The following is a 13,538-nucleotide window of genomic DNA, read 5'->3' as shown; positions in this document are numbered from 1 at the left end:
AACCGCTCTATTTCTATCTTTAAAATCTCTATTTTTCCCTTTCAGGTTCTTTTGAAGACCCTGACCTGGAGTTACACGCTGACTAAAGGTTCTTTGCAGAAATGGGACCTGCTCTCGAGGTTTCACAACTGGCCATTATTCGGCATGCCAAAGGCGCGGCCAAAGAGCTTCGCTCACCTTCGGAGGGCCGAGATCTCGTGGCTCTGGAGACGGGCGGATGAAGGTCAGTGTCCAGGCAGGAGATCGCTGCGTTGTGGGAGATGGAAAATCTAAGGCTGTGTACCCAAAGACCCGAGATCTTTGGGCACAGAACTCGGAAAAAATGATGCACCGGACTTTAACATCGTAAACCAGCGAGTTGTGTGTTATGTCTTCCCTCTCAATGTGAAACAGAGACATCTCTTTCTCCCGCGAGAGAGAGAGAGAGAGAGAGAGACACACACACACCGCGGTATATCAAATACCAGGTGAACGAGTAGTCTTTGGAGTACCTCAAGTCTGTGTCTTTGCTGTTGCTTTGCTCATGCTTGAGTGCTCGGTGGTGGGTGCCGATGCTTTTTTTTTAAACTGGTGGGGGGAGGGAAGGATCGTTACTTGCTGCCACTTACACATGGGAGGGAGGAAGGGGAGCTGGTGGGCGTACTTTGGGGTTCTAACATTTAACTGGCATTCATTCGTTGGGGCACTCCTCTGTTTTTTGTGGATGTTTGCAAAGAAAAAGCATTTCAGGATGTATATTCGAGACATTTCTCTGACATTAAATGTACCTTTGAAACCTTGAAGGAGATGAATTCTGATTTCATTTAAACAGTATGCTTAAGGCCAGCAGATAGTCATGCCAATCAATTTGAAATTATTTTCAAATCATAAGTGTCTAATTCATTGTAGCATCCAATCCCCACATGTTGGTGAACACAAAAACAGGCAAGTATTTCTAATGATAAACAGAAGAGATCTGCAGATGCTAGAAATCTAGAGGAGTACACACAAAATGCTGGAGGAACTCAGCAACTTAGGCAGTATCTATGGAACTGAATGAACAGTTGACGTTTTGGGCTGAGACCCTTCATCAGAACGCCAGGAAGGAGGAAGATGCCAGAGTAAAAAGCTGTGAGGAGGGGAAGGAGGACAAGCTAGAAGGAGGACAAGCTAGAAGGTGATAGGTGAAGCCAGGTGGATGGGGGAGGGGGTGACTTTGGAAGCTGGGAGGCGATAGGTGGAAAAGGCAAAGGACTGAGAAGAAATCTGATAGGATAGGTAGGAAAGGTGAGAAGGAGTGGCAGCAGGGGGTGGTGATAGGCAGGTGAGAAGTTGTAAGAGGCCAAAGTAAGGATTAGAAGAAGAGGGAAGAGGGAGGGAAGAATTACTGGAGGGAAAAATCAGTGTTCCTGCTATCAGGTTGGAGGCTACCTAGATGGAATATGAAGTGTTGCTCCTCCACCCTGAGAGTGGCCTCATTGTGGAAGTATTTCTAATGGAGATTTACATAACCTGAAGGTGGTCCAATCAGTAAATTACTTTTTAAAAAGGAATTAATATTGTTACATTGACCAATGTGCACAGCAAGATTCCATAAACAGTGAAGTGAAAAATCAGATGTCATGAGGTGTACTGTTCAGAAATATATTTACTGGGCCACAACAGGTCCTGACTCAATTTATCTTTATCCATTCTTCCACATATACACTATCATCTCAAAGTAGTTAAGTCAGCAACCTGCATTAATAATATTTTGATTGGGAAATAATCAGTACTCTGACTGTGGCTCACGTGCCCTCATGATTTGTACTGGTTTTCTTGGGGAGGGGCAGATTCCTGAGTCAGGCACTCAGCTGAACCTGTTCAATTTTCAGTCTGATTTATGGAAGCTCTTTGTGTCTGATGTTAGGGTAATTCAATCAGGAAAATTCAGAGATTAGACATAGTGATGCTAATGCTTTGATCTCAAAGGCTAAATACATAGGGTGACAAAAATTGTCTATATCTCTTACCTGTGTATTCTGGATCTGTATTGTACCCTGCGGAATGGCCTGGGTCACCACTTGACCCTGAGAGGTTACCATAGTTACTGGCTGGTAAATTGTTCCACCTGTGCAAGAACACAGCACAAAGATAATATGGAAATATTTTCATTTCCCTTTTAAGAATCTCAATATCATAAATTAATCTGCATTCATGTGGTACAGTTTTATTATTCCAGAGTCAAATGGGGCAAGACAATACAGAAAGGGCAAACAAAATAATGCAGGTAAAAGCAGACAAAATAATATAGGAAAAGCAATCCAATAATGCAACTAAGGCAGACAAAATATTATCTGCAAATGAGATTTTATGACGCATCTATTTCTCAGCTATTGAGAACGGTAATCAAGGGCCAAGAATTTCAGAAAGGTAAAATCCTTAACTCTTTAAACTCTGTTAACCGTATTTTGTTAGTTGTACAGGAAATATCCAAAATTGCTCTGCTGTTTTATAACAATCTGGCTTTTCAGTTGCTACACTGGATGGCAAGGGCCTAAATGTGAATGGCACTACTCTTTCTCCCCCTCCCACCCTCTAAACACAAGTCAGGTCTCTGGGCCATTTGTAATCAGGTTCCACACACTTGCTTATAATCATTTAATAACACAGGACAAAAGTTTACATCCTGATAACCGTCACATTGCAGGTTAGATTTTACACAACTGGAATAAAATTTCAAAATGATATGATTCTCAGAAGCTGATACACCACTAATGGATACACGTTTCCAAAACCACAGCTGCGTCTGGCAACTGATATTAGATAAGTTATCTAAAAGTTGGCTTATTTCTCCTCACCTTACGTAATGTCAAGTTTTTAGACATTTTACAGGAAAAGAAAATTAAAATGTAATGAATAACAAAAGTGATAAATTTATTCAGAGCTGCCACACAATATTTATCTTTTTAACCAATAAACCAACACAACCTCACAATACTCAAGGACAGCTTCTATCCTTGAGCTTCTATCTATTGAATGACCTGCTAGTACTACAAAATGGACTTTTAAGCTGATAATCTACCTCATCATGGCCTTCCACCTTGCTGTCTGCCCACCCTGCACTCGCCCTGTAATTGTAGCACTTTATTCTGCATTCTGTTTTTGCTTTCTCCTGTATAACCTCAAAGTACTGGTGTGATGAAACAAACTGTATCGCGGGCATGAAAACCAATGTTTCTCACATGTACTTTGGTACACGTGACAATAATAAACCAACAAAGTGGTACAAAAATGTTTTCAGCTTGCCATGGACAGGGCAAATGGGAAAGATATACTGAACCAAGGAAAGAAGGACTAAGCATAGTGATAGAAAATCTTGTTTTAAAAAAATGCGTTTAATTGGCTAGTGGTTATGTTATAGGACTGACAACCCCAAGGTTTTACAGTGCACTTCATAAAATAGCAAATTGTGAAAAGAAATTCAATAAATCTTGTATGTGACGCATTATCAGAAAAAAAAGTTGCCAATTATTATGAAAATTAATGTCCTTGGGTAAAGTAATGGCCTACGTGAAACTCTAGCTCTGCATTGCATAATTGATTCAATGCCCCGAGTTCAACCAAGGTTGGGTAATAAATAGTTCCTTGACAATGTCAACCGCTATCCCAAGAACAACTCCTTTCTAAAAATGAGTTGAGAAAAAAATGCTTTGAGAAAGGAGAGAAGAGTGCCATCATATGATTGATGACAAATTATTCTTCTTGCATTCCCATCCTCGGTAACAACCAACCAGCCACTTACTGCCACTAATAAAACATGCTTGCTTCTCTCACGAAGATGTCATTTGTGAAACTTCACGCCACTGGCACTCAATGAGTACACTCAAAATTTTGAAGAAAGAAAGGAGACCATGCACAAATATCGAAGCATGCAGAGCTGGATCCTGCTGGATACAACCCACTACTCAAGCCCAATACACCAGGGTTGAATTCTGAGGGTTAAGTTAGCTAGTCCTCTGGAACTTTGAATTGGGAGATGTTACCACAGCAGTGACAAGCTCTCAGGCAGAAACAACACACCTGGAATATTGCCAAAAGACTTTGACAGAAGGTGGAGATGGAGGTGGGGCTTTGCCCATTGTCAAATTTATAGGAATTCTAAAAGGTTTTAAACACCTCTGGCATTCAGGTGCAATTTAGAGCTATGAATTCTGAAACTAGTTATCTAAAAATTCCTAAGATTTTAATTACAAACACATAAGCATTTGGAGATAATCTAAAAATATTGAACTAAAATAAAAAGAATTGTTTAGCATTCTCTTTGCCCTATACAATTAGGACTAGAATCCCAAACGAAATCAGTTTGTTCTTGTACCCTAAGACAGGTTAGACCTGTGCAGGATCTGAATTACAAAAAAGCAAGGAGATGAAAGATACAACTGCCAGGCCTGCACAAGCCAGTACCTCCCAATCTCCACCCAGTTTACAGGAGTCACCTGCCACTCATTTCCAACTTATCACCTACAGTCTAATTAAATCCAGCCCTCATTTGAACTGACCAGCTTCAACCAGTTGCTCCTAGCCTTCGGTTACCTTGTTGTGTTAAGTAACTAGTCTCTCTTGTTTTGTAGCCCCTCATGGCTTGCTATTTTGTAGTTTGACACTCACCGCTAAATTATCTCTGCTGACCCGTGCTTGGGATAAGCCTCCTCTACATTTCCTGACAACCATAGGTAGATAAGAATGTCAGGCTGAGACTGTAATTGGATCAGCCATGAACTTACTTTATATCAGAGCAGGCGGAGGAGCCAACTCCTGCTCCTAATCTGCATTCCCTTATGTACTGCCCCAGGTAGTTGTTTCAGGTGAGGCAACACTTCACCTGTGACCCTTCTGGGGTTGTCTATTGTGTCTGGTGTTCCCGATGAGGTCTCCCTTACATCAGGGAGACCCGTCGTAAATTGGGGGACCACTTCTTCAAGCATCTCTGCACCATCTGCCACAAGTGGGGGACTTTCCATTCCCATTCTGATGTGGCGATCCATCGCCTCCTCTTGTGCCAAGATGAGGCCACCCTCAGGGTGGAGTAGCAACATCTTATATTCCTATTGGGTGGTCTTCAACTTCATGAATATTGATTTCTCCTTCTGGTAATCAAATTTAACCTCCCCCCCTTATTCCTCACTAACTTTCATCTCTTCTCACCTGCCTATCACCTCCCCCAGTGCCCCTCCTTCCCTTTCTCCTATGGTTCACTCGCCTCCCTGATCTGATTCCTTCTTCTCCAGCCCTTGACCATCCCCACCCAGCTGGCTTCACCTCTCACCTTCCAGCTCACCTCCTTCCCCTCCCCACACCTATTTATTCTGGTATCTTCCCCCTTCCTTCTCAGTCCTGAAGGGGCTCAGCCCAAAATGTCAGCTATCTATTAATTTCCATAAATTCTGCCCGACCTGCTGAGTTCCTCCAGCATTTTGCATGCGTTGTTTGGGATTTCCAGTACCTGTAGACTTCTTTGTGTTTAGGCATGCATGGTGCCATGACTCCTTTACAACATCTCAGATTTCCACTTTTAACAGTACAGGTGTGTGAGTCTGGGTCCAACTGAAATTTCAGCTGGTGAAAGTCAGCTGTTCTGATCAGAACTGTTAACTGCAGCCAGCAAGAGCTGCACTAATAATGAACTCGCAAAGTAAGTATTTTATTGGCAAATTAATTTTGATATGTCTGTGAGACAATAACCTATATCATGCTGACAAATAGCAGGCAGGTCCAAAAGATTCAGCTGCCTATCAGTTGTAAACATACCTTGGCCTTTGGCAGATGGCGGGTCAAAGGTCGAAGTTTGAGACATGCTGAAGGTTGGGTGCTACTGCATCTGAGGATGCATTATCAGGCAGAATAGTGGAGCAACAAAAACTTGTCTTTACTTGTTCTTGATTGGTAAGGGTTACGGGGAGAATGGGAGTTAAAAGAAAATCATCCATGATTGAATGGCAGAGCAGAGTCAGTTGACTGATTGGACTAATAACGCTTTTGTATCTTATGGTCTTTATGTCAAGGAAGGCTCGTGAATATGGAGGGGGCACCAATGGGAAAAGATAACTTATTTCATTTTATGTTATTTAATTCTTTGTTTTAAATACCTTGTATTTGAATCTTTTAAATCGTTTTATTTCAATTTCAATCCATTTAAATAGCTTTGTATTTCTCCATCAGTTTACAGTCTTTTGACAGATGGAAAGCTTTGAAATGCTCAAGGAATTCCAAGCACAGGTCATCACCCAGGACCCAGTCCACCCCGCCACATGCCTGTTAGCTCGCTCAGCCCTCCAGATCCAGAATGAATCTGTCCCGACAGATGCCGCAGGTGAAAAGTTGAAGCAGCTCTTTGCTGTTGCAAGGTGTAAATCCTGGTGTAACCTCCCACATGCAATGAGGGAGCTCATTCTTCAGAAAGACTGCAACAGTTCAAGATGATGGCTTTCCGCCATCTTCTGGGGCATCTAGGGGACCAGAATCAGGTTTATTATCGCTGACATATAACATGAAATGTTATTTTGCAGCAGCAGGACAGTTCAGAGGAAGACAATTAAAATGAATCACAAAATAAATAAATAATGCAATAAAAACAGGGAATAATGAGGTAGTGGTCATGAGTTCATGGACAGTTCAGAAATCTGATGGTGGAGGAGAAGAAGTTGTTCCTACATTGTTGAACGTGGGTCTTCAAGCTCTGCACCTCCTCCCCAGATGTAGTAATGACAAGAGTGCATGTCAAGGATAGTGAGGGTCTTCTTGTGGCACCACATCTTGAAGATATCCTTGATAGATCAGCAAACAATGCTGGGCTGAGCAGCAATGACTATTTTCCGAGAAATAAATTAATAAATAGAAGAAACTCGTGGAGAAGATCGGGGGAAGCCAGTGCGGAGCATAAATCATAGCATAGTTTTTTTTCTCTATAATTAAAAACTAGAAAATAACTAGACCAATACCTATAGTCTAATTCCTTGATGTTATAAAATTTCAAAGTATCACCCAAGTTCATAGTTCTGCTATATAAGGCATTGATGGACCAACAAATCTTTGGAGAAATGTGATTCCAGTCAAAACTGCCCAGTTTGTGACACCTTCCTACAAGAATTTGTATACTGATAACACTTTTACTCACTTTATCTCAGCTAAACTACCAGGCACCCACTCTAAAACCTCAACATTTTTCCAGTAGCAATAATAAACTGATGTCAGTGCTTGGTAAAGATATTAGGTGCCCAAAATGGAAAGCATTCAATATCCCATCAGTGGCTCAATAACCAGGATCGACTGTAGAGCCTCTGCCTTACGCTCCCGTGACATAGTTTTCAACAGCATCTGCATGCTTTTTTCTAGATTTTCCGTGACTGGATTGGTAGATTAGTTAGTCACTATAAGCTGCGACGACAGAAGCTGAGGGGAGCTGATAGGAATGTAGGGTGACTATAATGGGTTAGGGTTGGTAGTATATTTTTTTTAAAAAACAGGTTGGTGTGGATACAGTGGGCCATAAGGTCTGTTCCCATACTGTGCTGCTCAATCTTACATGGAGAGATTTCCTGGTACAAAGTTCCACAGCCCTGATGCAGGGCCAGTCTGAACACATGGAAAGCCCAGCCCAGAATTAGCTTTGACATGCAGCACAAGTCTTACAGCCCTCCAAGCTTAAAAACTGGGAGGGAGGGGAGGGAGCACAAGATGTTGGAGGGACACTTTCAGGTCAAGCAGCATGTATGCAGAGAAATTGAAAATCAGCTTTCAGGTTAAGACCATTCATCTAGATGCTGCCTGAAGCTGCTGAGTTCCTCCAGCACTTGGCTTGTTGTTCCAGATTCCAGTAACGGCAGTCTCTTGTATCTCCATAAAAACCTGAAAATCCTATTCAATAACAAATACTTTAGCCCCACTCAATAAATCAAAAGAAAATCTAAAATCAAGTTGTACTTAACCACCCCTTTACTTTTCTCGCTGAGAATAAGTTCAACCCTGACCTGCTGCAGGCTCAGTGGCAGCTTTCTCGGCTGAGGTGCTGAGAAATTTGGGGAAGTTCATGCTCTGTCATGTCGAGTCCAGGGCCGGACTAAATCCAGATTACAGTCATTAACTGCACAGAGGTTCTAAGCTTCCCCATGGTTATAGAAGTAAATAGCTCCACTCCTTTAGGAAAGTGTAAAAGATGCAGAACAACGAGCACAAAATCCATGGTATACTCGTTCTGGCAACTCCTGCGACGACACCAGTGCCAGGCTGTATCGTGGAGAGGGGAGACTCGCTGCATGGGCAATTGCTGGTCTCCCATACAACCTTGCCCTGGAGAGGGCACAGATCCATGGTCTCATGAGACTAACGGATGCCACACCCACATACCCTCGGTCAGATTCTGATACATATTTCAACAACGTAGAGATTTGCAGTACAACTGTTCTATTACAGTCTGCAAACTATAAAGACAAATCACAGAAATACACTATGATTACAATACAGAAACAGGCTGTTTCACCCACCTAATCCAGCATACTGAGACAATGAGAGCCACTGCCTCACAGTGCCAGAGGCCCAGGTACAAGTCTGACCTTCAGTGCCAGCTAGCTGGGAGCTTGCATGATCTCCACATGACCATGTGAGTCTCCTCCCATATCCCAAAGACATGTAGGTTGGACAGTTAAATGGTTAAGATCAACTAGTGTGTAGGTGAGTGGTAGGATCGATGTGAATGAAATGAAATTAATGTAGGGTTAGTGTAAATAGGTGGTTGGAACTGTTTCAATGGGCTCAAGGGCCTTTTTTTTCTGTGTCATATGGATTTATGATTCTAATTCATGTAGTTCATGCCAGCGTTTTTCCCCTCTGTGAGTCCTCTGGGGAAGTCAAAGGCCCAATGTCTGCAATTCCTCGAGGCTGGAGGCTGAAGAAAACGACCTCGGCTGGGGTTGGTGGACTGTGTATGTGCGTGGGTGGGTGGGAGGGAGGGAGGCAATAGGGCTTGCTGTTCGGTTGTGTTGTTCGGCCGCGCATGGCGGACAAGCTATGTTGCCGCCGGAAAGTGCGCAACACTTGCGGGCTGCCCTCAGCACATCTTTGGGTGTGTTGGTTGTTAATGCAAACGATGCATGTCACTGTGTTTTGACGTACATTAGCGATAAATAAATCGGAATCTCTTCCAGTTCATTTCCTTTCATTACATGAAGCTATTCGTTATATCCTGTTTGTTGACAAAATTTCTGCTCAGAGCAACACCAAGTCCTTAAAAGTTGGAACGTAGGTTTGAAATAACTAATAAACATGTGTATCTCTGTGATCTGTAAGTATGGTCTCTATTCTCTGAGGATAAAAAAGGTAGTGATATTGCAAGGAAATTTGGAAATAAGCAGCTGGCATCAGTAAATGTGACCATGGCACTTGTAGTCTATGCTAACATAGCAGTTCAGCAAGGTACTCTTGACAAGGAAATGGGCCATCTTTAACTGATCTAGTACTGATGCAACTCCGTTCTTTTATCTAAAAGCTCTGAAATAGCCTAGCATGATGCTCATGTAAATTGCCACCTTATCCATAAATGTACCTACATCAGCAAAGTCCACATCCCAAGAATTAATTAAAATATGATTGAGCAAAGAGAACAAAACCCTACATATCCAAGGGGAAGGATAAATGCCTGGTGAGGTTCCATCCCATATTGCTGACCAATTGCTAGAGTATCTGACTGCAAATCTGCATCCTTCCCTTACTTAGGCTCTGTCCAGAGGTTCACGAGTGAAGCTCACATCAATCTCATTCCAGCCACAGAATGGAATATTGTTCAGTCCTTAAGGGGACGAGTCTAGGAAATGTTTATTTTATACTAGACCAAAAAATGAAATATCAAGTTGACAGGAAAACTCGTATTCCATTTTGGAAAGTTGGGGTTTACAAGATTAAAAATATCCAGGAAGATTGATCAAAGTTTGTTGGAGGTTGCTGATCCAGGTCAGTAACATGGATGGTAACTGCTCGAAGCATTTTTAGTGCTGAGGAAAACAGCTACTGCCTTTCTCAGTTCTGAAGAAATTTCTTACAATTGAAATGTCAACTCTGTTTCTCGCTCCAGAGATACTGCCTGACCTGATCAATGTTTGAGTATTTTCTGTTTTTATTGAAGATACCCTTGAACTTTTGATCTCCAAATCTACTTCATTGTTGCCCTTCCACTTTACTTTTCAATCTGCACCATACTTTCACTGTAACACCATATTCTGCACTGTTTCTTTTCTATTACCTCGATATCATTATGCATGGTGTCATCAAGATGGCATGTATCTTGATGAATGCGTCAACAGTTAACCAATACAAATATGATTGTAAGTTGCCTACTCATAACAACACGTAACACATTTCTAACTATGAATGCGTCACCATCCTCCTTTGCTTCTTGATGAAAAGAAACAAGTATTCTTTAGTGATTAATGTGTCAGTTGCTATGGAAGTAGAAAAGTGGTGTTGGTTTCAAGGATAGAGGGAATGCAAGCTGCAGGAAGGAGAAGATAAAATATAAAACCAACCAGCCCTTCTCAGCACACGTTGGTAGCCCTTACCTGTTACCACTTGTGTTGGCATGGCAGCATTCCCTTGTTGTAGTGCAGAGGTCGGTACCACAATCCCCTGGGAGTTGACAGAATTGGTTATCGCTGTCAGAGAGGATGGAGAGCTCTGCAACAAAAACAGCAAATGATAAGAAAAGTATGAAAGGAATTGATAAGCAACGTCTGGATCTACAGCTTCATGCAGGAAACTAGGCCAATATTCCAGATATATTCCTGTTTAAAACATTTTTAAAAATCACACCAACTGATAACACCAACACAAGAATTTCTTCACTAAATATCTCTGATCATTTATAAGGTTGACCAAAATACCCAGCTGCTCAACCAAACATTGAGTCAGCAGTTTTTGAAAAATGTGAACTGTCCAGACCATGCTCTCTTCTCACTGCTGCCATTGGGAAGGAGCTGTAGGAGCCTCAGGCCCCACAGCACCAGGTTCAAGAGCAGTTATTTCCCTTCAACCATCAGGCACCCAAATCAGCATGGAAGTGATTCCACAACCCTCAGACTCACTTTCAAGGACTCTACAATTCATGTTCTCAGTATTATTTAACACTTTTTTTTGAATTTTCACAGTTTGTCTTCTTTTGCACATTGGTTATTCTATTGTACTTCTTTGCTCCACTGTGATTGCCTGCAAGAAAATTAATCTGAAGGTAATAGATGGTGTTATATATGTACTTTGATAATAAATTTACTTTGACCTTCAAATACAACGTGTCCAGAAGTTTATATGACTCATGCCTGTCTTATAAGTATCTTTGTATCTTTATAAGTAGTTTGAATGAGTTTGTTGAAAAACTTGATTTGTGTATAAATGGTCATGAGCCTTACTTATAGCAATGTAGGAAAAGTTGATAAGTCAATTTTGTGTTAAGTTCTGGTTGGAAGATGAGAGTGTAGGAAATTATTCATCCCCAGTGCTTGAATAGCAAGTTCTGTTTGGAGGTGGTGGCTCCGAGTGCCCTGTCAACACATTTTCAATTAGATCCTTGCTGCTCTGAGGCGCTTTCTGCAGAATGCAAAGGTAGAAATATGATGCTGAATCTAAAAAAGTGCTCATATGTCCACTATTAGACTGGTTTTCCATAAACCCACACATATATCTCCAATAACAGAGGATCTAAACATCATCCCTTGACATTCAGTGGCATCACCGTCACTGAATCCCCTACTATCAACATCCTGAGGGCTACCACTGGCGAACTGGTCTCGCCATATAAACACTATGGCTACCAGAGCAGGTCAAAGGCTAGGAATCCTGTGGGATGTAACTCACCACTGACTCCCCAAAGCCTGTCCACCATATACAAGGCTCAGGTCAGGAGTGTAATGGAACACTCGGCACTCGCCTGGATGAGTGCAGCTCCATCAACACTCAAGAAGCTTGGCACCATCCAGTACAAGGCAGCCCACTTGATTAGTACCACTTCCACAAGCATCCAATCCCTCCACCATCGACAAACAAGTGTGTACTCAGCAGTGTGTACTGTCTACACGATGCACTACAACAACACACCGAAGTACCCAAGGCAGCACCTTCCAGACCCACGACCACGACCATCTAGAAGGACGAGAACAGCAGATACCTGGGAACACCACCACTTGGAAATCCCCCTCCAAGTCACTCACCATCCTGACTTGGAAACATATCGCCATTCTGTCATTGTCGCAGGGTCAAAATCATGGAATTCCCACTGTAACAGCAGTGTGGGTGTACCTACACCTCAGGGACTGCAGCGGTTCAAGAAGGCAGCTCATCACCACCTTTTCAAGGGCAACTAGGGATGGGCAATAAATGTTGGCTTAGCTGGCGATACCCAGATCTCGTAAATGATAACTGTCATAAAGATGCTAAAGGAGTAGGGTACAGCATATATTCGATGTTAATTTTTTTTTTTGGAAAAATATTTCACTATAATAGAAGACTTGAACATTGGATACTCAAGACTGCAGGTGCTTGAATCTGGAGCAATTAAAAATATGCTGGAGGAACTCAGTGGATTGAGCAGCATCTGTTGGAGGGAAAATATTAATGAGACCCTGCATCAGGATTGGATGCAGGATCTTGGTCGATAATGTCTACCATTTCTTTCCTGTGGAGTTTCTCCAGCAGTTGGTTTTTCGAAGAATTGGGACCTGTTCTGTCAGAATAAAGAAGGTTAAGGAGTAAATTGTTGGAGGTTTCTAAATTCATGATGTCAAGAAACAAGAGATAGCTTCAAGGAAGGCTTTACATTTGAGTACCCTGCTGCAAGATTTAGTGCACTTTTTTTTTTCTCTGAAAATGAACCCAGGGTAAGATTGGAGTATTTAGGAGAGGGGTAGTCAGCAGCTGTAGATTCCATGAAGGCCTGTGATGTGCTCAGCAGGGATCAGAACAACTCAGAACTTTATTGAGGAAATTGAGTGCAGCATATGGAAAACTGCCTAATAGGACCATAAGATATAGGAGCAGAATTAGGCCATTCGGCCCATTATGTCTGCTCTGTCATTTCATCATGGCTGATCCAATTTTCCTCACAGCCCCTATTACCTGGCTTCTCCCTGATCCCTTCATGCCCTGACCAATCAAGAATCTATAAACCTCTGTCTTAAATATAGATAAAAAAAACTTGGTCTCCACAGTTGCCTGTGGCAAAGAATTCTACAGATTCACCACTGTCTGGCTAAATCTCCATTCTAAGAGGACACACCTCTATTCTGAGGCTATGTCCTCTGGTCTTAGACTCTTCAACCAAAGGAAACATCCTCCCCACATCCACTCTATCAAGGCCTTTCACCATTCAATAGGTTTCAGTGAGGTTGCCCCTCATTCTTCTGAATTCTAGTGAATACAGGCCCAGAGCTATCAAAAATACTCTTCATATGACAATCATTTTCGTGAACCTCCTTTGAACCCTCTCCAGACTCAGCACATTGAGTTAGGGATCATCAAGGAATCTAACAGTCTTCTGGCGG

The 13,538-nt window shown here is 42.1% G+C and overlaps 1 protein-coding gene across 3 annotated transcripts in view; it reads right to left on the bottom strand.

The window, feature by feature from the left end:
- The window catches only part of pknox2 (pbx/knotted 1 homeobox 2), a 489,281-nt gene that overhangs the window by 80,929 nt on the left and 394,814 nt on the right, over positions 1-13,538 (bottom strand). For all 3 annotated transcript variants that reach the window (XM_059957270.1, XM_059957269.1, XM_059957271.1), the window contains 2 exons: positions 10,569-10,683; positions 1,992-2,089 (listed from right to left, as the gene is read on the bottom strand). In XM_059957270.1, the coding sequence (XP_059813253.1) occupies positions 1,992-2,089; positions 10,569-10,683 (213 nt within the window). The remainder of the gene's footprint in view (positions 1-1,991; positions 2,090-10,568; positions 10,684-13,538) is intronic.

Source organism: Hypanus sabinus, chromosome X2 (genome assembly GCF_030144855.1).
Source record: "Hypanus sabinus isolate sHypSab1 chromosome X2, sHypSab1.hap1, whole genome shotgun sequence".
In the NCBI taxonomy this organism is placed as follows: Eukaryota; Metazoa; Chordata; class Chondrichthyes; order Myliobatiformes; family Dasyatidae; genus Hypanus; species Hypanus sabinus.
Note: the sequence above shows the minus strand (reverse complement) of the source record. Positions and strands in the feature narration are given on the sequence as shown.